Below are 22,500 nucleotides of genomic sequence, written 5' to 3'. Positions count from 1 at the left end.
ACAGACTGGTTTTGTCAGAGATCGAGCGAATTCTGCCAGTCTGTAACCATTTTGGTTTTTATATCCAAATTGAGCGGATCGTTCCTTGGCGCGGCACAAATTAATTCAAAGCGGCAACTTCATACGAATCAGCCAAATTTATTGAGGACACATCGGGGAAACACAACACAAGCAAAGCATTCACGACAATGTTATAATTAATCTATAACCTGTTCTTAACTCGGGAGCTACGGATTACAGGTTTCGAAGGGGACCCTAATGAGATAAACCTTAAACAACATGCAGACAAGACATGGACAGCATGCAGACAAGACACAGAGTACTTGGTGATGTTTCATGGACGAGAGGAAAGTGTCAAAAGCACGAATGTGGCTCGTGACAAGCCGATGTCCACGGATTCGAGCACCCAAGCTCGAGCACGCTGCGTGGCAAAATGGAGCTCGTCCATGTGTCGCAGCCCTCACGCACGCAGCCTCGGCGCGTTCAGACCCCGCGATGTCGACTGCACCAGAGCGAAAGATCGATGGTGGGTTTCAGCTGGTTTCTCCCAAGGTCCAGTATACAAGTCCAGGCCTGGCCTGTTCACCAGACAAGGCCAAATCGAGGTGTTGGGCTCTGCAGGCTGGGTCCGTGCCTGAGGAGGCACCGCCGGCCAAAACCACTCCTCCACAAAGTTGATCGCCTGATTCGACGCTCTGAGTTTCACTTACTGCCAAATTCGCAGACTCGATGTGCAGGCAGTTTCTCTTTCTGCCAAAATGGCAGACTTGGCGTGCTCAGGTTCAGTTTTTCTCCCGGCAGATCCACCACTGCCTTTTCTTCGCTCACTTGCCTCGAAGCCCACTGGCTCCTCCCTTCAGTTTCACTTCCTTCTCGAGGCCACTTCCCCTCTCAGCGCTGGGTGGGGACTATTGTCCGGAGAGAGGAAGGAAGAAGAAGAACCTCTCGGTCCACCACCAATGTACGAACAATGAACAGCCTCTTACACCTCCTGACACGTGGCGCCATTTACCGAACAACCTGGTGAAACATGCATTTAATAGGGGATCTGGGCTTCTCCTATATTTAATAACACACGAAGGGCCCATTTCCGCAACAATATATATACATATACATATATACACACTTGTGTATGTATGTATATATATATATATATATATATATATATATATATATATATATATATATATATATATATATATATATACATACATATACTAATATACTGTATACATATACATATATGTACATGCATCCATACATGTATATATAAATATATATTCATATATATATATATATATATATATATATATATATATATCTATATATACAAATATATACATATACATTCAAATATACATAAATATATGTATAAATATGTGTATATATATATATATATATATATATATATATATATATATATATATATATATATATATATATATATATATATATATATAAAATATATTCAGGGTGTCCCAAAAGTCACCTTGGGATTTAGAAATTAAATTACATTTCTGTTTTTTAATAATTTGTTTTTCTTTTCTTTTCAGAATTTAGATTAATGTTTGGAAATTACCCATGGAAAAATTCACAACTGAACAAAGAACCAAAATCGTGGAATTTTATTTTAAATTTCATCGATCAATTATTCTCACCCAAAGAGTATGGACAACAATAATTTCACGAAATAAAGAAATTTCTTGGCCATCACGTTCTCCTGATTTGACGCCTCCCGATTATTTTATTTGGGGTTACCTGAAGGAGCGTGTATACATCAATGAGCCCGATTCAATTCAGCATCTCAAGGACAACATCTGTGCAGAAATTTGAGGGCTGCAGCCAGAGGTATTGTCCGTTGTTATAGAAAATGCTGTCGAAAGAGCCCGTCTCTGTGAAGACGAAAATGGAGGACAACTAAGCTGCATCATTTTTCATAAATAAAGCAAATTTATCTCCATTTTGTAAATTATCTTTTGGTATAAAAATAATCATAAATTATAAAAAAAAAAACAAATGTTATTTAATTTCGCAATCCCCAGGTGACTTTTGGGACACCATGTATATACATATACTAGCGATACCCGTGCACATGCAGGGGATAGCAGTACAACATAGCTGGTAGCAGACGACAGACTGTACACGGGGAATGACAAAAATACGCATTGTGCAAAATGCAAGTGGTACTATGGAACGCCAAGACTTCCCAAACATTGTCGGCATGTCCGCTAAGTGCCACAGCAATTTCATAGGGATCATGTGACAGCGAGCCGAGTTTTTAGTGTGCAAGCTTGGTATTAAAATATAGAAAAAAAATATATATATATATATATATATATATATATATATATATATATATATATATATATATGTAGAATACATACATACATACACAGAGACATGACAGAAGTAAATAGACAACTAAAATTTCTATAATTCATCTGTATAACGCAGTTTTACTCAGTGATTTGTACTAATATTCGACTATATATTTGCAGAAACGAGTTCCTGGGTCTTGTATGACAATTAACAATGCCTCAAACCCAGGGAACACACAAACTTTCCGATTTTCAAAGAGGACGAATTGTTGACCATTTGGAAGGTGGAGTCAGCCAGCATCACATAACTCAGAACCTTGGCATTCCACTTTCTCCGGTCAATCTGGTGATTGTGCAATTCACCAGTGAAGGCAAGGAATCAACAGCTTCCCGTTCTGGTCAATCTGGGCCCTCAGAAAGATATATTCGAGCTGGCAAGTGGTCCATTGAGAAAACTTCCAGTTGCAAGGCAGCAGATGTTGCAGAGGAGGTCCAGGTTCGCTCAAGAACTGCCGTGCGGTACCTTCATCAACTGGGCTACTATGGGAAAGCAGCGAGGAGGAAACCTTTTCTTGGACCAGCCAACATTCAAAAGAGAAAGAAGTGGGCTGATGAAATGGCCAACAGACCCTTGGAGTTTTGGCAAACTGTCATTTTTCCAGATGAGTCCCAATTCACTCAATTTTCTGATAGTGGACACATATGGGTCTGGAGACTTCCCATTCAAGAGTTTCATTTGAACCGATTGCAGCCAACTGTCAAACATGGTGGTTTTTCAGTGATGGTGTGGGGAGCAATGTGGAGCGCTGGTCGGTCAGAGTTTGTGGAGTGTGTTGGCAACATCAACACGGCAACACACATTTCTATCCTTGAGGATGGACATCTCCCAGTCTTCTCTACTGGTCAGATGGTCAAAAACAACACTGTTCATGGAAGATGGAGCTCCCTGGCACACTGCAAAAAAGACCAAAGAATGGCAGGACAGAAATGGGATCAAGCAACTTCCATGGCCAAGTCAGTCTCCTGAGATTAATCCCATTGAATACCTCTGGGCCATATTGGATTGAGTTGTGCGGAAAAAGTCCAGGAAACCATCATCATGGGCAGAATTGTGAACCCGTTTATGTGAAGCCTGGGCAGAAATCCCACAAGAGAAAATTTCAGAACTTGTTAGTTCTCTGCCTGAGAGAGTAAAAGCATTGAAATCTGCAAATGGCAAGTCTACAAAATACTAGTGTGTGGATTAATATGGATCAAATATACTTCAAATGTTAAATAAATAAATTCTTTAAAAATCATCTTGTCTATTTACTTTTGTCATGTCTCTGTCCATATATACATATACATATATATATATATATATATATATATATATATATATATATATATATATATATATATATATATATATATATATATCCCATGATGTTTTTTCAAAATAAACCAGAGGGAAAGCATTATGGACAAATGTTGTCATGAAATATCAATCGAATTGCCAGGTTTCTGTGACTCATGTATGACAGAGACTTTACACATCCAGTGATCTTGACTTTGCAAATTTGGCTTTTAAAGATGGTATCAGCCTTCATAGCTATACCATCCAGGTGCTGTGGTATCCAGGTGTGCATAAAATATACTTTACCATAAGCTTCGCAAAACGAACAAGGAGCTGATAAACTAGGCCCCACAGCTTTTAGGTGGGAAGAGGAATGGATTTATGTAATATGAAAGCTAAATATTGAACATTTTTTTGAAAGACAGTATCACATACACAAGCAGAGTTACCAAGATGGTTGCCATGGCAACATAATTCATCCAATCGCAGCCATGATCTCACCAGGTTGTGATAATGTCATGAGGAATAGATATCTGCAATGTGAAAGCTAAATGTTCAACGGCTTTTGAAATATCGCATACACAAAAGTACATGGTCGGATGATCTGTCGGTCGGACGGATATGATATTAATATCCGTCTCTGACGTTGTTGGAGGGGCGGGGGACAAGAAGCATTCTCAACATCCCATTGCATTCAACTCAGCAACAATACATTGTATAATGTCAGAATCAAACAGTCTTCCCACACAGAGTACGAGGGATTTGCAAGTTCAGTGAATGACGTCAACTCGTTCATTTGTAAGCAACATTCATCACAGACCTGCATTTTACTTTTTGGCATCCGTATCCCTTGACAACAACATCAAGCTCGTACAGACAAGGAAGAAAAGTCAAATTTCCATCCACTGGGGAGCTGAGCAAGATGTGCAGGAAAGAATATTTTGAGGAAGAAGAATCCTTCCTGAGGTGTACCTGACACTGGACGTGCGATGTTGGAGGGAAGAGGTTGGGCGGAGCCCAGGTGCTTTTGGATGCTCGTTCACTGGCGCCCTACGGGCACACTGAAAGTGCCCCACAGGCAAATAGCAAACACCGCGAATACACAAGGCTCCCAGCCAACCCGTCGACAGCGCTCCCCGCAGCTACGTGTATTCTTAAGCAATAACAGCAACAGACGTATTATATACCCGAGAATACACGTGGCCGCGAGGGCGGGCGGGAGTGTTCGGGCCGCCGGGGAACAGCCACGCCCGCGGTTCCGAGACGTGCTTCGCGTGGTCCCCGCGGCCCTCAGAGCACCCTGGTCTCGGAGCACCCGTGAACAGCCGGCTCGGGCGTGCAGGTTAGCAATTTGCACGAACAAGGAAGACGCACAAATATCCTGTCATGAACCTGTCAATTTGCAAAATGCATTCCATACCACGTTGCCAGTCACGCGCATTTGCTGCACATTTCCTGTTAAAATCCGTGCGCGATCGCTGCATTTCGGCCGGACGGTCATGTTACCTTAACATGTCTGGCAATGAGCGAGCGAGGAAGGAAGCTGTGGAGCGAGGGAGATGGAAGGAGAGAGAGAGAGAGAGAGAGAGAGAGAGAGAGAGAGAGAGAGAACGAGAGAGAGAGAGAGAGAGAGAACGAGAGAGAGAGAGAGAGAGAAAGAGAGAGAGAGAGAGAGAGAGAGAGAGAGAGAGAGAGAGAGAGAGAGAGAGAGAGAGAGAGAGAGAGAGAGAGAGAGAGAGAGAGAGAGAGAGGAGACGCCCACGCGCTTCAACAGGTACCCCGAGCACGTCTCGGCGTTCGGCTGGACCTGTTACCGCCGTCGGGCTCGGAGCATCAATCGCCCCGAGTGGTTCTGGGCACGCTGGGGCGTCTCCCGGACAGAGACCACGGACAGCGTGGTAATCCGCCCACTGCGGCCCACGGGAGCGCAGGCGAGAGACGAGGGGTGGGTGGTGTTAGACGAACAAGCGGGTATATGGTGCGGATGCTGTGGGGTGGGGTAAGTTTGGGGGAGGGTGGAGAAAAGTGGGGCTCATAATAAGACCCCCTCCGGAAATGGTCCTTCTGTGGTAGATCACGGTGCACGCGAGTGATTGGAGCCACCCTGGAGAAAGCGTCGAGCACCGGTACGTGCACTCGATCCCGCTGCCTCCAACAAAGAGGATAGCATCGGCAGGATGGTGTTACCACCGGAGACCGGTCCAGCCCGATGGACGCGCGAGAGAAATCGCTCAATTAGGGCGTCGCTTCAATACGGCGCTGCTCACACCCCCGTTATATCAGAGCACGGGGTGCGATACGCGATCCGTCATGTTTATCGGTTCGACATCGATTTGCCGGGAATCCACCGTTTGCTAATGCGTCTGGCGGGCAGCCAGCAAGAGGCTAATGACCACCTTCCGAGGAGCGATCGATCGGCAGCAGTCACAACACGAGGGGGCAGTCACAGCGGAAGCAGCGCTTGTTTGCAACCACCTCTCCCGCTTTTTACAGGACGCATAAACAACGCACTCGCCATCGCTCTGCTGCTGCCCGATGAATTTGCTGCTTACGTCAAATTTTCGGACTTCTATATACCCCCATGCGCGCGCGCGCGCGCGCGCACACACACACACACACACACACACACACACACACACACACACACACACACACACACACACACACACACACACACACACACACACACACACACACACACACACACACTGGTTGTGTGACACTCGCAATGTAGTGGACATTTGAGAGAAGGGAGATGGAGGCAGACCAGTGTTCGCTTGGTGAATCCTCTGGGTTGGACCAATTTTGACTCGCACCGACTGCGAAGACTGCAGTTTCTTTTCCAACCATCTGGAACAGTTCATTTGATATAAATCACCCTCAACCTTCCCGAAGCAACAAGTGGATATGTTAAATAAAAGCCGGAAGGGTGGGAGAATGAGGCGGAGGAGGTAGCATCAAGGAAGGTAGCATCCTTTTCACCTTGCTACATTAAACTCAATTATGCAGACATTACCTCCCGAACTGAATGTAATAACGTTTAGAGAGCTGCCCGCCCTGTTAAAGAGCCATCATCCAGCTCCCTTTTATCAAGAAACGAGCAGCCCATGAAATATGAACTGGACGCAAGCCATGCTGCTTCCTGCGTCTGGTGCCGCCTTTTGGGCCAACGCCCATTGTAATCAATTTATTTGATGAATGCTCGTCTTCTCTTAAGATCTTGCCTTTAACACATCAGCACACGGACATTGTGGACCACCTATAAGCACCGCCGACTGGATGGCTTAAAATAATTTTTTTTTAAATCCAAATCAAAATACTTTTGCTCTCATTTCATAGCAATTTATGGTGTTCCACCCAAGAATGAACCAGCCTTCCAATTGCAAAGTCGAGACACTGGATTGCATGCTAAGAGTTGTGAGGTGGGAGAGGACGCACCAGTGGAAATGAACTGCAAATGTCTCCTCCCTCCTTCCTGAGTTTAATTTCCTGTGCCTTCTCACTTTCTGCTTCTGATACACCAAAGCAAAGCAACACTCGCAAGTTATTAGATAGGGGTGCTCTTTCACCTTAGAACCCCCCACTATACATTCAAAATGTTAACACAAAGAAAAACAGAGGTGTGTTAAAATGTTCAAGCTCGACACTGCAATCGACTGAATGCAAGACAGTAGTGCGATGAAGACGAGGGTGGGGGGGGGGGGAGTGGTGGGGACAATGAACAAACAACTGACTGCAGAATGAAACCATTTGAATCACCCCAAAAAATGAATTATCAAAGAAAACTATTTGCTTTGATCGTTAAAGAGAAATTAATAATTCGGGATCAATGGAGCTACCAACCTGACACCTACTGCCTACGCAGTCGTGGATGAAGACTACTGGGTGGTCAAAACGTCACACCTGAGCCTTGCCAGTCAGGCAGCTATTCTACCCAGTTGGTGGTGCCTTACTCTTTGAATATGGCTTTTCCAAACTACAACCAGCCTTTTAATGTACAATGATGATACAAAAACATAGACAAGATGTTTTAAAATTATATCGTTCAACTGATGACAGACAGACAAACTAAGTTCAACAATTATGGTGGATCAGTCTTTTCATATTTTTTTTTATTGTTTTCATTTTTCAACAAATCAATTTTCACACCACCCAAAAGCACATCGCTTGTAGCACTATTACCGCTGTGCTTGCGCACGGCGTTGCAACCACAACGGAAGCAGTCCTGTGGGCACGGCCTGGCTACAGCTTCGGCCTCATGTTTCCCATTAGCTTCTCGAGTTTGAGAGCCAAGCCCATGTCTCCTTTTATCTTCAGCTTTCCAGTCATGAACGCCATCGTTGGCTTCAAATGACCTGCGGCAGAAAACCAGCAATAACAATGATCAATAACCATTAGCGATATTCAGATCGAAATTCACGTCACGGCAGTCTGTTTTGACTTAAAACTACTGCATCCTGGGCAGAGCACAAATTTCGTTGAGCAAAACGTGGAATTTAATCATTGTTTTCAATGCATGCAATTAAAACAGGAAAATTAAAATCACATTTCATTCAATTCGCAGTTGACAGTGCAACATTACAAACAAATAATATGGTTACACTGAGGGGTGAGCCAAAGTATTAGGGCATTAAGCAATTCCAAGTGGGGTTAGAGGGGAAGTATACATTATAAAGGGTGGTAACTCCAGTCAGGACGTTGCATCTGGAAAAAGTGATAAATATTTTCATCCCCCCCTTCCACCTTCCAAAATCAGTCCTCCTTTGGCATGGAGGATCCTTACTCCAACAGGTGGCCCTTGCTGTGTTAAATTAAAAAAAATTTCTGCAATTCAAAATTCTTCTTTGTGCAAGATGAAATCTTGCAGACAGAATCAGATTTCTTTTTTTAGTTATGGCACTCGTATAAATTCAATAGGCCAAGACCTAGAGGTATGCACACTCGCCTCAATGCCGTTTAGCCTGGGTTTGAATCCCGACTAAGCTATAAACTGTCACCCCGGTGTTTCACAGGGCGATTCATCATGTGCCATCCCTCAGATGGACGTGAAGCTTGGCGTCCCGTCTGCCATGAGTTGGTGGACGTGAAAGATCCCAAGGTGTCCTTCACAAAGAGTAGGCAAGGTATCGCCGGCACCATGGACAAATTACAAAATTCCTGTCCCGACTACTTAGTCGAACGAAAGGCCGAGTCAGGTGGTTCGTGAAAGACTTGGGCCAAAAACTTCCCCCGACCAACCTCAGAAGAACATGGAAATAATTGTGGCTGTTAAAGAAAAGAAGATTGATCCTGATCAAATAGGGTTTTTCTTTAAAGTATTTACAACCTTAGATGCCAAAATTGCATCCAATATGTTAGCTTTGCTTTTCATTTCTGTTTTTTGCTTTACTTAAGCCCCTGGCAAGGCTATTTGGCCTTTCATTGTTACATTTTAAAATACTCTTGTACTGTGCAGGCCATGGAATGCACACGTACATAAGCAATGGTGCAAACAGGCAAGGGGTTGCCACTCCTAAAGATATCAGAATGATCCTTTTTTTTTTTGCTTCAGCAATAAAATACAAAAAATGGACAGATTCCTGAAAATTTTAAAGACTCATCCTGCTTTCAAATGTCCGAGATACCTATAACCACCATGCATATGCAAATAAAGAGGAAAAATGGGGGGGGGGATTTGTTATTGACACAAAACATACCAATCACAATCAGGAACGATTACATTTTGATTTTTTACTTTTTCTTATCAATTTGTTTTAATGACTGCTTCAGAACCAAGAGGATCTTTGCATACCAGCAAAATAAAATGCAATTTGAGAGGTGAAAGACAAACTAACAAATCCTAACCTGGTACACAGTCTGTCATTCACAAAAATAAAATAAAAATGACAACGGCATGGGAAAACCAGAAAAAGCAATCAGAGACTTAAAATGGTGTAATGTAAGGTCGAAAGGGTAGGAATTGCTTTGAGGAATCGAAAGGGCATTAAACGTATAAAGGTCAAAGGGGTCGAAAGAGTATTTAAAGGTCTGAAAGGTGTGAAGGTCTAAAGGACTAAAAGGGTAGAAAGGAGTAAGGGGGTTTTCCGGGTTCTCAGGGGTTTTAGGGGTTCCAAAGGGTCTTAAAAGGTCGAACAGGATGTAGAGGATCTAACCGTGTACAGAGGGTCTAATAAGGCCTTAGTGGTCTAGAGGGTTCTAAAGGGTCTTTCGTGGTCTAAAAGGTACAGTGCCTTCAGAAAGTATTCACACCCCTTGACTTTTTCACATTTTGTTGTGTTACAGCCTGAATTTTAAATGGATTAAATCGAAATTTTTGGCCAACGAACTACACAAAACACCCCATAATGACAAAGGGAAAACATGGTTTTAGAAAGTTTTACAAATTAAAAATGAAAAACTGAACTGTCTTGTGTCAATAAGTATTCAACCCCTTTGTGATGGCACTCCAAATTGTGCTCAGTTGCATCCAAATTCTTTTGATCATCCTTGAGATGTCTCCACAACTTCATTGGAGTCCACCTGTGGCCAATTCAACCGATTGGACATGGCTTAGAAAGAAACACACCTTTCTATACGACGTCCCAAAGTTGACAGTGCATGTCAGAGCAGAAACTCTCCCATGAAGTCAAGGAACTGTCCGTACAACTCTGAGATAGAATTGTGGGGAGGCATAGATCTGAGGAAGGGTATAAAAACAATTTTGAAAGTGTTGGAAGTTCCCAAGAGCACAGTGAGCTCCATCATTAGGATATGGAAAGAATATGGAACTACCCAGACTCTTCCAAGAGCTGGCCATTCGACCAAACTGAGTAACCAGGTAAGAAGGACCTTTGTCAGGGAGGTGACCAAGAACCCAATGACCACTCTGACAGAACTACAGAGTTCCTTGTCTGAGATGGAAGAACCTTCCAGAAGGACAACAGTCTCTGCAGCACTTCACAAATACATACTTTATGGGAGAGTGGCCAAATGGAAGCCACTTCAGAGAACAAGGCACATGACAGCATGCCTGGGGTTTACAAAAAGGCATGTGAAAGACTCTGAGAGCATGAGGTAAAAGATTCTGTGCTCTGATGAGATGAAAACTGAACTCTTTAGCCTGGATGCAAAGCGCTACATCTGGCGGAAACCGAGCACAGCTCATCACCCATCCAACAACATCCCAACCGTGAAGCATGGCAGTGGCAGCGTCATACTATGCAGATGCTTTTCAGTGGCAGGGACTTGGAGACTTGTAAGGATAGATGGAACAATGATTGGAGCCAAGTACAGGAAAATATTTGAGGATAACCTGTTTCAGAGTGCAAAAGACCTTATATGTGGCGAAGATTTACGTTCCAACAGGACAATGACCCCAACCATACAACCAAAGCAACACTGCAGTGGCTTCAGAACATGAATGTGAAAGCCATTGAGTGGCCCAACCAAAGCCCAGACTTAAATCCCATTGGGAATCTGTGGAAAGACTTCAAGATTGCTGTTCATCGACGCTACCCATCCAACTTCACAGAGCTTGAGCAAATATACAAGGAAGAATGGGAGAAAATCCCCAAATACAGATGTGTAAAGCTGATACAGACATACCCAAGAAGACTCAAAGCTGTAATCACTGCCAAAGGCACTTGTACAAAGTATTAACTCAGGGGGCTTAATACTTATTGATGCAAGACATTTCAACTTCTCATTTTTAATTAATTTATAAAAATTTCTGAAAACATGTTTTCTCTGACATTATGGGGTATTTTGTGTAGATTAGTGTCAAAAATTTAAATTCAATCCATTTTATATCCAGGCTGTAACCCAACAAAATGTGACAAAAGTCGAGGAGTATGAATACTTTCTGAAGGCGCTGTATTGTGGCGTCGAAAGTCTAAAATGTCAAAATAACCTGAAAGTGTCATCAAAGGTCGAAGTGGTCTCAAGGTGTAAAAAGTAAGTTCCAATCTTATGTAATTAAAAGATGTAGGGATGGTGCAACTGACATTCAAACAGTACGTAATTAAGATAAATTTAGTAATGTGGGTTTAGTGGCTGGACAAAGACACTTTCTCGATTGAATATATGGACATGCAGAGAGAGGTAAGGTATGCAAGATTATCCGTTTGCCAAGAAGATGATGGGGTTACAACTGGTGGAGCCGAATCCATTGATGGACAGACAGAAAAAAAAAATAATGATAATAATAATAAAAATAATAAAAATAAATAATAAATATATATATATATATATATATATATATATATATATATATATATATATATATATATATATATAAATATATATTCTTGCGTATGGCAGCTTGGCTGCCAGGTTGCAAACATTTTGTTGGGACACGACTGTGCCACTGATGCTGTGCCCCGATACAAGTACATTGGTACTCATTTTGCCAACCTCGGAAGGATGACGGTGACGGAGCACGGAGCGCTTGCCCAGGGCGACGGAGCACGGAGCACTCGCCAAGGGCGACGGAGCTTTCAAATAATGACTTTATCCACAAAAGAGCTGCAGCTTAATGCAGAACAACCCTGGAGACATCGCAAAGTTCAATCACCCATGAAATAAACATTTTAAGTAATCTGCCATCTTGACTCGCCCAGGAAGACCGAGCACTGAGCGCTCGCCCAGGGCGACGGAGCATGGAGCGCTCGCCCAGGGCGACGGAGCATGGAGGGCTCGCCAAGGGCGACGGAGCAAGAAACACCTGCTCAAGGTGACGGAGCTTTCAAATAATGACTCTACCCACAAAACAGCTGCAGCATAATGCAGAACAACCCTGGAGACATCGCAAAGTTCAATCACCCATGAAATAAACATTTCAGGCAATCCGCCATCTTGACTCGCCCAGGGCGACCGAGCACGGAGCGCTCGCCCGGGGCGACGGAGCGCTCGCCCGGGGCGACAGAGCACGGAGCGCTCGCCCGGGGCGACCGAGCACGGAGCGCTCGCCCGGGGCGACCGAGCACGGAGCGCTCGCCCGGGGCGACCGAGCACGGAGCGCTCGCCCGGGGCGACCGAGCACGGAGCGCTCGCCCGGGGCGACCGAGCACGGAGCGCTCGCCCGGGGCGACCGAGCACGGAGCGCTCGCCCGGGGCGACCGAGCACGGAGCGCTCGCCCGGGGTGACAGAGCACGGAGCGCTCGCCCGGGGCGACAGAGCACGGAGCGCTCGCCCGGGGCGACCGAGCACGGAGCGCTCGCCCGGGGCGACCGAGCACGGAGCGCTCGCCCGGGGCGACCGAGCACGGAGCACTCGCCAAGGGCGACGGAGCACGAAACACTCGCTCAGGGTGACGGAGCTTTCAAATAATGACTTTATCCACAAAAGAGCTGCAGCTTAATGCAGAACAACTCTGGAGGAGACATCGCAAAGTTCAATCATCCATGAAATAAACATTTCAAGTAATCCGCCACCTTGATTGCATGTCTGTGGACGCATCACGTGGTGCATCGGTTCAGGGTCCGCGCAAACGTGATAAAAAACGGAAGTTTAAAAAAAAAGTTATCAGATTTGCTTCGATTTCCTGTTGAGCACCTTGGGAAACCTCCGAAAATATTCACACAGATCTGGCAGATGCTATGGACCGGCAGTCCCTCCTGGGGACAGGGCGTGAGGTCCAGTAGTGAATGCAGTGAATGTTGCTCAGTGAAGCTGGTTAATTTTGGCACATTCGTAAATTTTTTGTTCACTCAATATAATTCTCCAAACAGAAGAAAAAGATAAGTTGAATGCTTTGGAAATTTCACATTTTCTTGTGTATGTCTGGAGGAGGAGGGAACATAGACTTGCTTGCATAAAGTAAATAGGTATACTGGCTAAGTTATGACTCATTATTCCTTTAAGTTGTCAGATTTCACAACAGATTTCAACACTTATTTAGTCCCGATGATATCCGATCCTCAAAACCGAAATATTATTTCGATGATATACTGTAATTATTCCACGAGAGTAGATCGTGGAAAATCGTATCATTTCATGCATGAAATCGCTCCAAACTCCGAAGTTGAAAACTACAGCACTTACAAAAGTGATTTATGCAGTGATTCGTATGATGAACAGGCATTCAATAATATGAGTGAGGAAAGTGAAAAAAAAACTTTATCGTTCAGAAATCGTTGTGGCCTGTTCCAAGTCAAGGCATGGTTGAGCAGGCCAAAAAACATGGCGGCTTCAGTCTCCAGTGAGGTTACCCAGGAAACGCCTGAAGACCCCAGAGAGCGAGGTGGCTGAGGATCGCCTTTGAAGGATATAATTAAATAAGGCTGTTAATTATCTTCAAAAGGGGTGTTCTTATTAACCTAAAGACAAAATTTTCAGTCATGCACTTCCTTGGAGTTTTCCTTTTTTCCTTGGAGTTTTCATGCAAAGTTTCAGGCTGCAAGGTTTTATGGTTTTGGAGTTATGGAGGACACACACACACACACACACACACACACACACACACACACACACACACACACACACACACACACACACACACACACACACACACACACACATACACACACACACACACACACACACACACACACATTCGCTTGAACCAAACACACAAATTTGATGAAATGAAACAGAAGACCACAATAGGATTCGGGTTTCAGCTGCGACTCCATTACCCTCAAACCCATCCAGGACCAGCCAAGTGAGCCTTACAGAAATCTTTCTGCAAGTATTCACTTATCCTATGAGAGATAGATAACGAACGAGAGGAATAGAGTAAAAGAGAAGAAAAAGAAGAAAAAGCAAGAATTAGAGTGAATAAAGAGAAAGAAAAAAAAGGATTAGAAAGAAGTGTGAAAGGAACAAAGAAGTCAGGAATAACCCAGGCAGATAGATTTCAGCAGTTACTCCCACGCTCAAAAACTTGGCCACAAGCTTCATATCTGATGCTTAACGAAGGTGTATTGACCGCATCAAAATCTGCACTCATTAAGGGGGTCTCCGATCGGGAGGGGGAGGTTTGACCCCGACCCCTACCCCAAATAGGTATTTGCTCTCTTCCACAAAACTACACAGAATTTCGATCAAACTTGCCTTCATCCTATTGATGTAAATGTTTGTTCACAGCAAAAAAAACAAACAAAAAAATAATCGTGGTCTAAGGGTCTTCTGCATGGTGTTTGAGTGACTGTTGCTCCTGATCTTGGTGAGCTTCAGGACGTGTGGTCCTATTTTTCCAAAAGCAGTTGGCATGGAGATGCATCAACAGTCGTTGTCACAATTTGAGTTGAAGTGTATATTAATGTTCTCCAGATAACATCAATAGCAAAGCTTTTTGTAAGATCTGCACTTGATTGACATCTATAATGTAAAAAATTACACCCCAAGATGCTAAACATCAGCTTGAATACACCCAATCCAGTCATTTTCTCAGAAGATAAACAGTGCAGAGTCAAGTCCAGTTAGTACTTTGATCAGAACACTTTACCAAAATACCGGGTGTTGTGGACTCAGTGATGGCAGGATGATTCAGTTGGAAGGGAGCTCTCTTCTGTCCTGTTTGGTTCTAAATTTGCCAATTTATTGAGTCAAATCTGACCAAAAGAGCTATCCTGGTGCAGTGGCCACAAAGGCATGCTTTATCTTAGAGCCAGCAGTCCTTCAGATGGGGACCTAAAGCAGATTATCCCAACTGGATTTCAGTGGTGGATGTTAAAGATCACACTATCTTTTGAAAAGAGTAGGTCATTGTGTTTCACAACCTGGTTAAAATTCCACCCAAGAGATTAAATGGAATATAAAGTTAATTGCACAAGCGATAGAAACACAAGTTATTGGTTACAAAGGGACGGTGCATAAATATAAATAAATTAAAAGATCAAGTTAATGGTGTATGATTATGGGATAAGCATGATGAGACAAATGGCTGCCTCCTGTGTATAAGTATATCCTTATGTATGCTAATGTCATACAACGTTTCAATCATGGTACTACTCAATTTGCATTACTATTATTCAACAGGATATGACTGCCTACCTCTACTTTTATAGGCCTTAGGCTGGTGTGGATCATTCTATTGCTCAAATTACAGGTGCAAGTCCATAAACATATTACTGTACCCTGGGGCCATTCATTTTCTTACATTAAAGGGGTTGCATTCCTGCAAAGTTTGCCGATATCCTTTCCACTCACTATAGTTGTGCAGAAAAGAAAGAATTTTCCAAAACCATTAAAGAAAATAAAACCCAGCAGGTGAGCAATGGAATACCAACACCAAATTGTACAAAATGGAAGAACAGAAATAAGCTATTCTGGGGAAAAAAAATGCATCCAGAAAATCCTTTGTTTGTAATAGTGTACAGGTAGATGATGTGAACCAACATGCTGAGAAACACACACACACACACACACACACACACACACACACACACACACACACACACACACACACAACTCGATTTGTTCATGTGTGATACGGTTTCATGGATACAAGAAAACATTTGTAATTTAAATTTAATATTGTACAATAAATGACAATAGAAGCATTCAAAATTGGGTAACCCAATAAAAAAATAAAAGAAAATAATAATAATAAAAAACACCCTTTCAAAAGTATGTATCCTTTTTTATATATATTCAAGTCTCTTTCAAACTATAAAACCAGTGTCATGAGATGTGACGGTCCTTTGATCGATCGATCCACAACAATAGGCGAGTCTTCAAACCAGAGAGATTATTCAGCCAACCAAATACAGCATGGCACACACAGCAACTTAGAGTGTCCTCTCCTCATCCTTCCCATGTATACCCCACCCCTCTGAAAAAGAACCTCCATGAAGGTTTCTCCTTCGATAAGCAGGTCCTGTTTTCAAGGTGCTTCAACGTCCAAAAGTAACCAGAAAATTCTCACACCTTGACAATCATTGCATACAGGACAAAAGCAACCCAACATTATAACTTGTTCTCCTTTGACACAAAACAACTTTTAGAATAGAGAGCTTAACTCCACAAACATTACACAATCATATATTATAACCAGTATTTTTGGCGTAAGGTTCTAAACCTTCCAGTGTTAACCTCCCACTGTACCCATAGACTGCCCCAACAGACATGCAAATCATTTATGACAATCAAACTAAAAGAGTTATGAGCAGTCTAATCCTGGGTTTGTCTCTCTGTAACAACAACGCCAAAAATTCTGATCAATGCAGTACCAGCAGATACACTGACTGCATTGTGGAAAATGTGCAGAGATGACTTTACTTTTGGCATGGGTGAAATGGCAACCACCGAATACACAGAATTACACCAGGCACCAAAATAACATGAAAATAATTTTGGTAAGGAAAAAAAACAAAGTAAAACTCGAAACAAAAATCGACATATACGTCGATAGATATGTCTTCGCCTGCCTGAGATGTGAACCCACTGTTATGTTTGATTTCAATTTAAGGTCAGACAAAAAAAAAAGTCACACGAGGGGGGGGTGAGGAAACGGGAGAGGAACGAGAGGGGGAGAAAGAACGAGAGAGAGAGAGAGAGAAAGAGAAAGAGAGAGAGAGAGAGAAAGAGAGAGAGAGAGAGAGAAAGGAGGGAGAGAGAGAGAGAGAGAGAGAGAGAGGGAGAGAGAGAGAGAGAGAGAGAGAGAGAGGGAGAGAGAGAGAGAGAACGAACGAACGAGAGAACGAGAGAACGAGAGAGAGAGAACGAGAGAGAGAGAGAGAGAGAGAGAGAGAGAGAGAGAGAGAGAGAGAGAGAGAGAGAGAGAGAGAGAGAGAGAGAGAGAGAGAGAGAGAGAGAGAACGAGAGAGAGAGAACGAGAGAGAGAGAACGAGAGAGAGAGAGAGAGAGAGAGAGAGAGAGAGAGAGAGAGAGAGAGAGAGAGAGAGAGAGAGAGAGAGAGAGAGAGAGAGGGGGAGAGAGAGAGAGAGAGAGAGAGAGAGAGAGAGAGAGAGAGAGAGAGAGAGAGAGAGAGAGAGAGAAGACAAGTAGAAGAGACACATCAGATGCTTCTACCTTAAGTTATGGTCTGCAAAAGGTTTTCAAAGTGCACATGACGTTTGACCTGTTGCACCCGAAATTGAATCAGTTCATCGTTCTATTACAGTACAGACTTGTGCCAAGTTTGCTTTAAATGCCTTCAGTAATTCACAAGTTGTTAGGGTTACAAATTTATTCAATCAAAGGGCATGTGACCATACACCTTCACACTTATGAATCCAAAATGAGAGTTAAAATGTGTGCTAAGTTTCATTGCAACCCATGCAGGGGTTCACAAATTATCATGGTAACAAAAAACAAACGATGCAAAATCTTGAAAGCTACTCTAATATTAAATATTTCTATGTATGCCTTCAGTGACCACTCAAAACACATTTGCACCAATTTCATCTTTCCAGGGTGGCCATAAAGTCTGGAAACATACATAATATGATGTCATTCTGTTAGAGTTTGAAGATGCCTTTGACGAAAGACGAACGTGTTGACGTGATACTGCTGAGTGGATGTGAGGGCTTCTGGGGTATGCTGAAGGCGCAGGTTTATTCAGTGGTGGTGGTGGTCATGTGGCAGCTTAGCTGCCGGGGTAGCTATCATTTCTTGAAGCGCGACTGTGTCGCTGATGCAGTGCCCCTCAACCAGTACACATACTGGAACTGGTACTCATTTCGCCAACCTCGGAAGGATGACAGGCTGAGTCAACCCCCTGGTGTATTAATTCAGTGGCCGATGGGGCTTGAACTCAGGACCCTATGATCCCAAGCCACCACCCTAACCACTGAGCAAACACCAGGCTTGGTTTATTCAGTGAAAAATCAGACACGAATCATCTGAGGCAATGCATCACGGACACATGTGCAGGGATTGATGGAAATGCTGCATTAATGCACCACGTTCTTTGCAATTTTGCATAGCACATTGAACTGTGAATTTCTCATGAGGGACAACACATTGAACATGTCATGTAATGTCATTGAACATATCATGTATTGTAATGTAATGTCAATAAACCATTTATAATGTATATTCACCGACGTTTCCAGACGATATGGCCACCCAGTATAATACCATATAAAATAGGAGCAGAGGTGCAGTCACCTTGTGTGGATGGGCAAGAGGATTCCAATGTTTCACAATATGATGGAGTTACTACTGGTGGGGTTGATTATATTGATGGACAGACAGACAGAAAAAAAATAAAACTTCGATGAACTGTATATAGAAATGATTATTTGTATTTTGGGTATTCTGGGTCTTTTTGGTTTTCTGGGTCCTCTGGATCGAAAAAGGGCGAAGGGGTCCCAGCAGTCAAAAGGTAAGAAAGATACATTACAATAGTACGTAATTAATAGACATGTGTGTTAAATCAGGGTGCAAAGTCACACGGCTTCTCGGATGGACAGACTGTTTATCGTATGTATGTGTGTGTGTTTATTTATTCATATATAAATAAATAAGATAGAAACAGTATATATATATACATATATATATATATATATATATATATATATATATATATATATATATATATATATATATATATATATATATTCATATATAAAAAATAAATAAGATGTATACAGTATATACACATACACACATATATATATATATATATATATATATATATATATATATATATATATATATATATATTCATATATAAAAAATAAAGATGTATACAGTATATACACATATATATATATATATATATATATATATAAAAAATAAAGAAATATATTTTATATACACATATATATATATATATATATATATATATATATATATATATGTGTGTATGTGTATATACTGTATACATCTTTATTTTTTATATATGAATATATATATATATATATATATATATATATATATATATATATATATATATATATATATATATATATATATGTGTGTATATACATATATACATATTTATTCATACATAAAAAAATAAATAAGATGAAAAAGTAAATACATACACATATATATATATATATATATATATATATATATATATATATATATATATATATATATATAAAATATATATATATATATATATAAATAAAAAAATATATATATAAAAAATATATATATATATATAAATAAATAAAAAAATATATATATATATATATATATATATATAAATAAAAAAATATATATATATATATATAAAAAAAAAAATATATATATATATATATATATATATAAAGATATATATGTATAAATATATATAGAAAATATAAATAAATAAATATATATAAATAAATATATATATATATATATGAAATATAAATATATATTGTTATGGAAATGGCCCTTATTGGACTACTAAATATAGGATTAGCTCAGATCCCCCATTAAATGCATGTATAGATAGGTTGTTTGGTAAAAAGGACGTTATATGTGTGTCGGGAGCTGTAAAAGGCTGTCTTATTGTTTGTGCGGTGGTGGAGGACCGAGAGATCCCTCTTTTTCCTACCCCATCCCGGGATAGGCCCCTCCCAGTCGGCTGAGGAGGTGTGGCCAAGGGGACGAGGTGGAGCGAAGGGGAGGAGTTTGTCAGCTTCGCAGAGAGAAGGCGTGCTCGCGTTTCGAAGCGAGCGGAAAAAGGAGAAACTAAGGAGAGAAAATAAGATAGTGTTTGGAGAACGGTCGCTGAGGAAGGCGGGCTCGTGTGTCGAGGGAGTGAATGAAGGCTTCATAAAGAGGTTCAGTGTGTGGAAAACAGTCGCTTTCGAGGTGCGACGTGTTTTGGAGGCGAGCGAACGAAGGAGGGACAGTGTAGAATCTGCTGGTACAAAAACGGCAGTCGGCTTTGAGAGGCTGCCTGCACGTCGAGTCGACAATTGACTCGTATGGGGAGGATATTGACAGGTTCGGCCTGCGTCTGGCCGTGGACCCTCCATACTTGCTCACCTCACGGCTCGACACGTTTGTCGATCCGCCCGCGGAGCGCGGCACCTCGACTTGGGCCTTGTCTGGTGTACGGGCCAGGCCTGGATTTGTATGCTGACAGCCAGAGAGAGATCGGCTGAGGCCCATTATTGATCTGGCGGACTTGTGCCGTCGACATTGCGCGGGGCCAGAGTGTGCGGAGACGGCATGCGTGAGGTCTGCGACAAAAGGACAAGCGCCATTTTGCCACGAGGCGTGGTTCGAGCTGGGAGTTCGAATCCGTAGACATCCGCTTGTTACGAGCGACATTCGTGCTTTTTGACACTTTCCTCTCGACCATGAGACATCACCAAGTACTCTGTCTTGTCTTGCATGCATGCTGTCTGTCTTCCTCTGCACGTGTTGTATAAGGCATTTTTCGGTAGCGACCCCCTCAAAAACCTGTAGACCGTGGTTCCCTAGTTAAGAACGGGTTGAGGAATGTTAATAAAACCATTGTCGTGAATTTTGCTTGTGTTGTGATCCCCGATGTTCCCCAATAAATCTGGTTAATTTGTATGAAGTTGCCGCTATGGATTAATTCGTGTCGCGTCGAGGAACGATCCGTTTGATTGGCATGTGGAACCAAAATGGTTACACACTGGCAGAAAACGCTCGGCATCTGACAAAACCAGTCTGTAACCAGGGGTTGTATTTCCCCAACTGGCAAGGTACAAGGATTACGTTAGGATCGTGATTGAAGGCGCGTGACCCGAGGCCTCTGCTGAGCCGGCCTGCATTGTAAACCCCGGAGACGGCGGTGGTGAGGGTGGTGCCAAGAACCGGGTGAGAATCCCGCCACCCCAGATCCGAAACAATATATATATATATACAGTAAGTCCTCGCTAACCGGAAGTTCGCATATCGTAGTTTCGATTATTCGTAATTTAGTTTTAATGACCAATTTTTCAATTATCGCAAACATTTTATGCCTATCGCAATGTCATTGCAAGGAAAAACGCAAAAAAAAGTTTCAAACTGACTGCAAAAAACAACAATCACACAGGATGCGCATAAACACACTTTCACTTTACTGCGCATGTACTGTATGCTGTACTGTACGTATTCTCTTCACGCTCGCCTGCATACCTTCCAGTATGAATCCCAAGCGACCCGCAAGTCTTTTGCCGAGCACACCTCGTTTCAAGAGACAACGAAAGGCTGTCACATTGAAGGTGAAATTGGATATGATTAAAAGACATGAACGAGGTGAAGGGACAACGGAAATCGGCCGCGCGCAGCAATCGCTGCATCGACTGTACATTCGATCGTTCAAAGTTCGGCAAAGAAAAAGAAAATATCACAGATTGCGACCAGTTCGAGTGCAATGACACTAACGAGAATGAGAGATGGTGCTATGCAAAACATGGAGCGTTTATTACGTGTGTGGATAGAAGATCAAACTCAACGTCGCATGCCTTTATCTCTTGCTGTGATACAAAAAAAAGCGCGTAGTGTGTTAGGGCATTGACCCACAATGACGTGATCAATTACTTCTCCAATCATGTTGAGAAGTACTCCAAGGAGAACAACATTGACAACAAATCTTTGCTGCTTGTAGACAATGCTCCTGCCCATCCTCAGCAAATGGAAGACTGGTGTGAAAACGTGCAGGTAGTATTTTTACCACCAAATACTACCTCACTTTTACAGCCTATGGATCAGGGAGTTATTGCTGCTTTTAAAGCCTATTATGTTAAGCATACCATGCTGCAGCTTATCAAAAAAACTGATAAGGACAAGCTATCAATCAAGGAGTTTTGGCGAACATACAACATAAAAATGGCTTTGGAAAACATTAAGGATTCATGGGCGGAGGTGAGTGCCTCCACAATGAACGCTGTGTGGAAGAAAGTGTGGCCTGAGTGTGTCCACAATTTCACGGGGTTTGCTGATGTTCCGTTGATTTACAAGTCAAGTTGTAGACCTGGCGCAGGAGGCTGGTTTAGAAGAGGTTGACGAAGAAGACGTGG

The 22,500-nt window shown here is 42.3% G+C and overlaps 1 protein-coding gene and 1 long non-coding RNA gene across 4 annotated transcripts in view; both read right to left on the bottom strand.

Moving 5' to 3' along the window:
* The window catches only part of LOC147024616 (uncharacterized), a 68,986-nt gene extending 62,322 nt beyond the window's left edge, over window positions 1-6,664 (bottom strand). For 2 of the 3 annotated variants that reach the window (XR_015059092.1, XR_015059095.1), the window contains exon 1: window positions 4,627-5,137. This is a non-coding gene — a long non-coding RNA (uncharacterized LOC147024616). Of the gene's footprint in view, window positions 1-4,626; window positions 5,138-5,160 lie in introns of those variants that run through there. The other variant, XR_015059094.1, reaches the window with a different exon arrangement.
* Window positions 6,665-7,735: 1,071 nt separating this feature from the next.
* Window positions 7,736-22,500, bottom strand: part of HSDL2 (hydroxysteroid dehydrogenase like 2) — a 144,955-nt gene continuing 130,190 nt past the window's right edge. Inside the window, exon 11 of the mRNA XM_085884671.1 lies at window positions 7,736-8,009. Within this exon, the coding sequence (XP_085740797.1) occupies window positions 7,897-8,009 (113 nt within the window). The 3' untranslated portion in view covers window positions 7,736-7,896. The remainder of the gene's footprint in view (window positions 8,010-22,500) is intronic.

The sequence above is a fragment of the Eptatretus burgeri genome, chromosome 6 (genome assembly GCF_056783735.1).
Source record: "Eptatretus burgeri isolate ZD-2024b chromosome 6, Ebu_testis_v1, whole genome shotgun sequence".
Taxonomy (NCBI): Eukaryota; Metazoa; Chordata; class Myxini; order Myxiniformes; family Myxinidae; genus Eptatretus; species Eptatretus burgeri.
The sequence above is the reverse complement of the archived record's forward strand: the minus strand, read 5'-3'. Positions and strand labels throughout refer to the sequence as shown.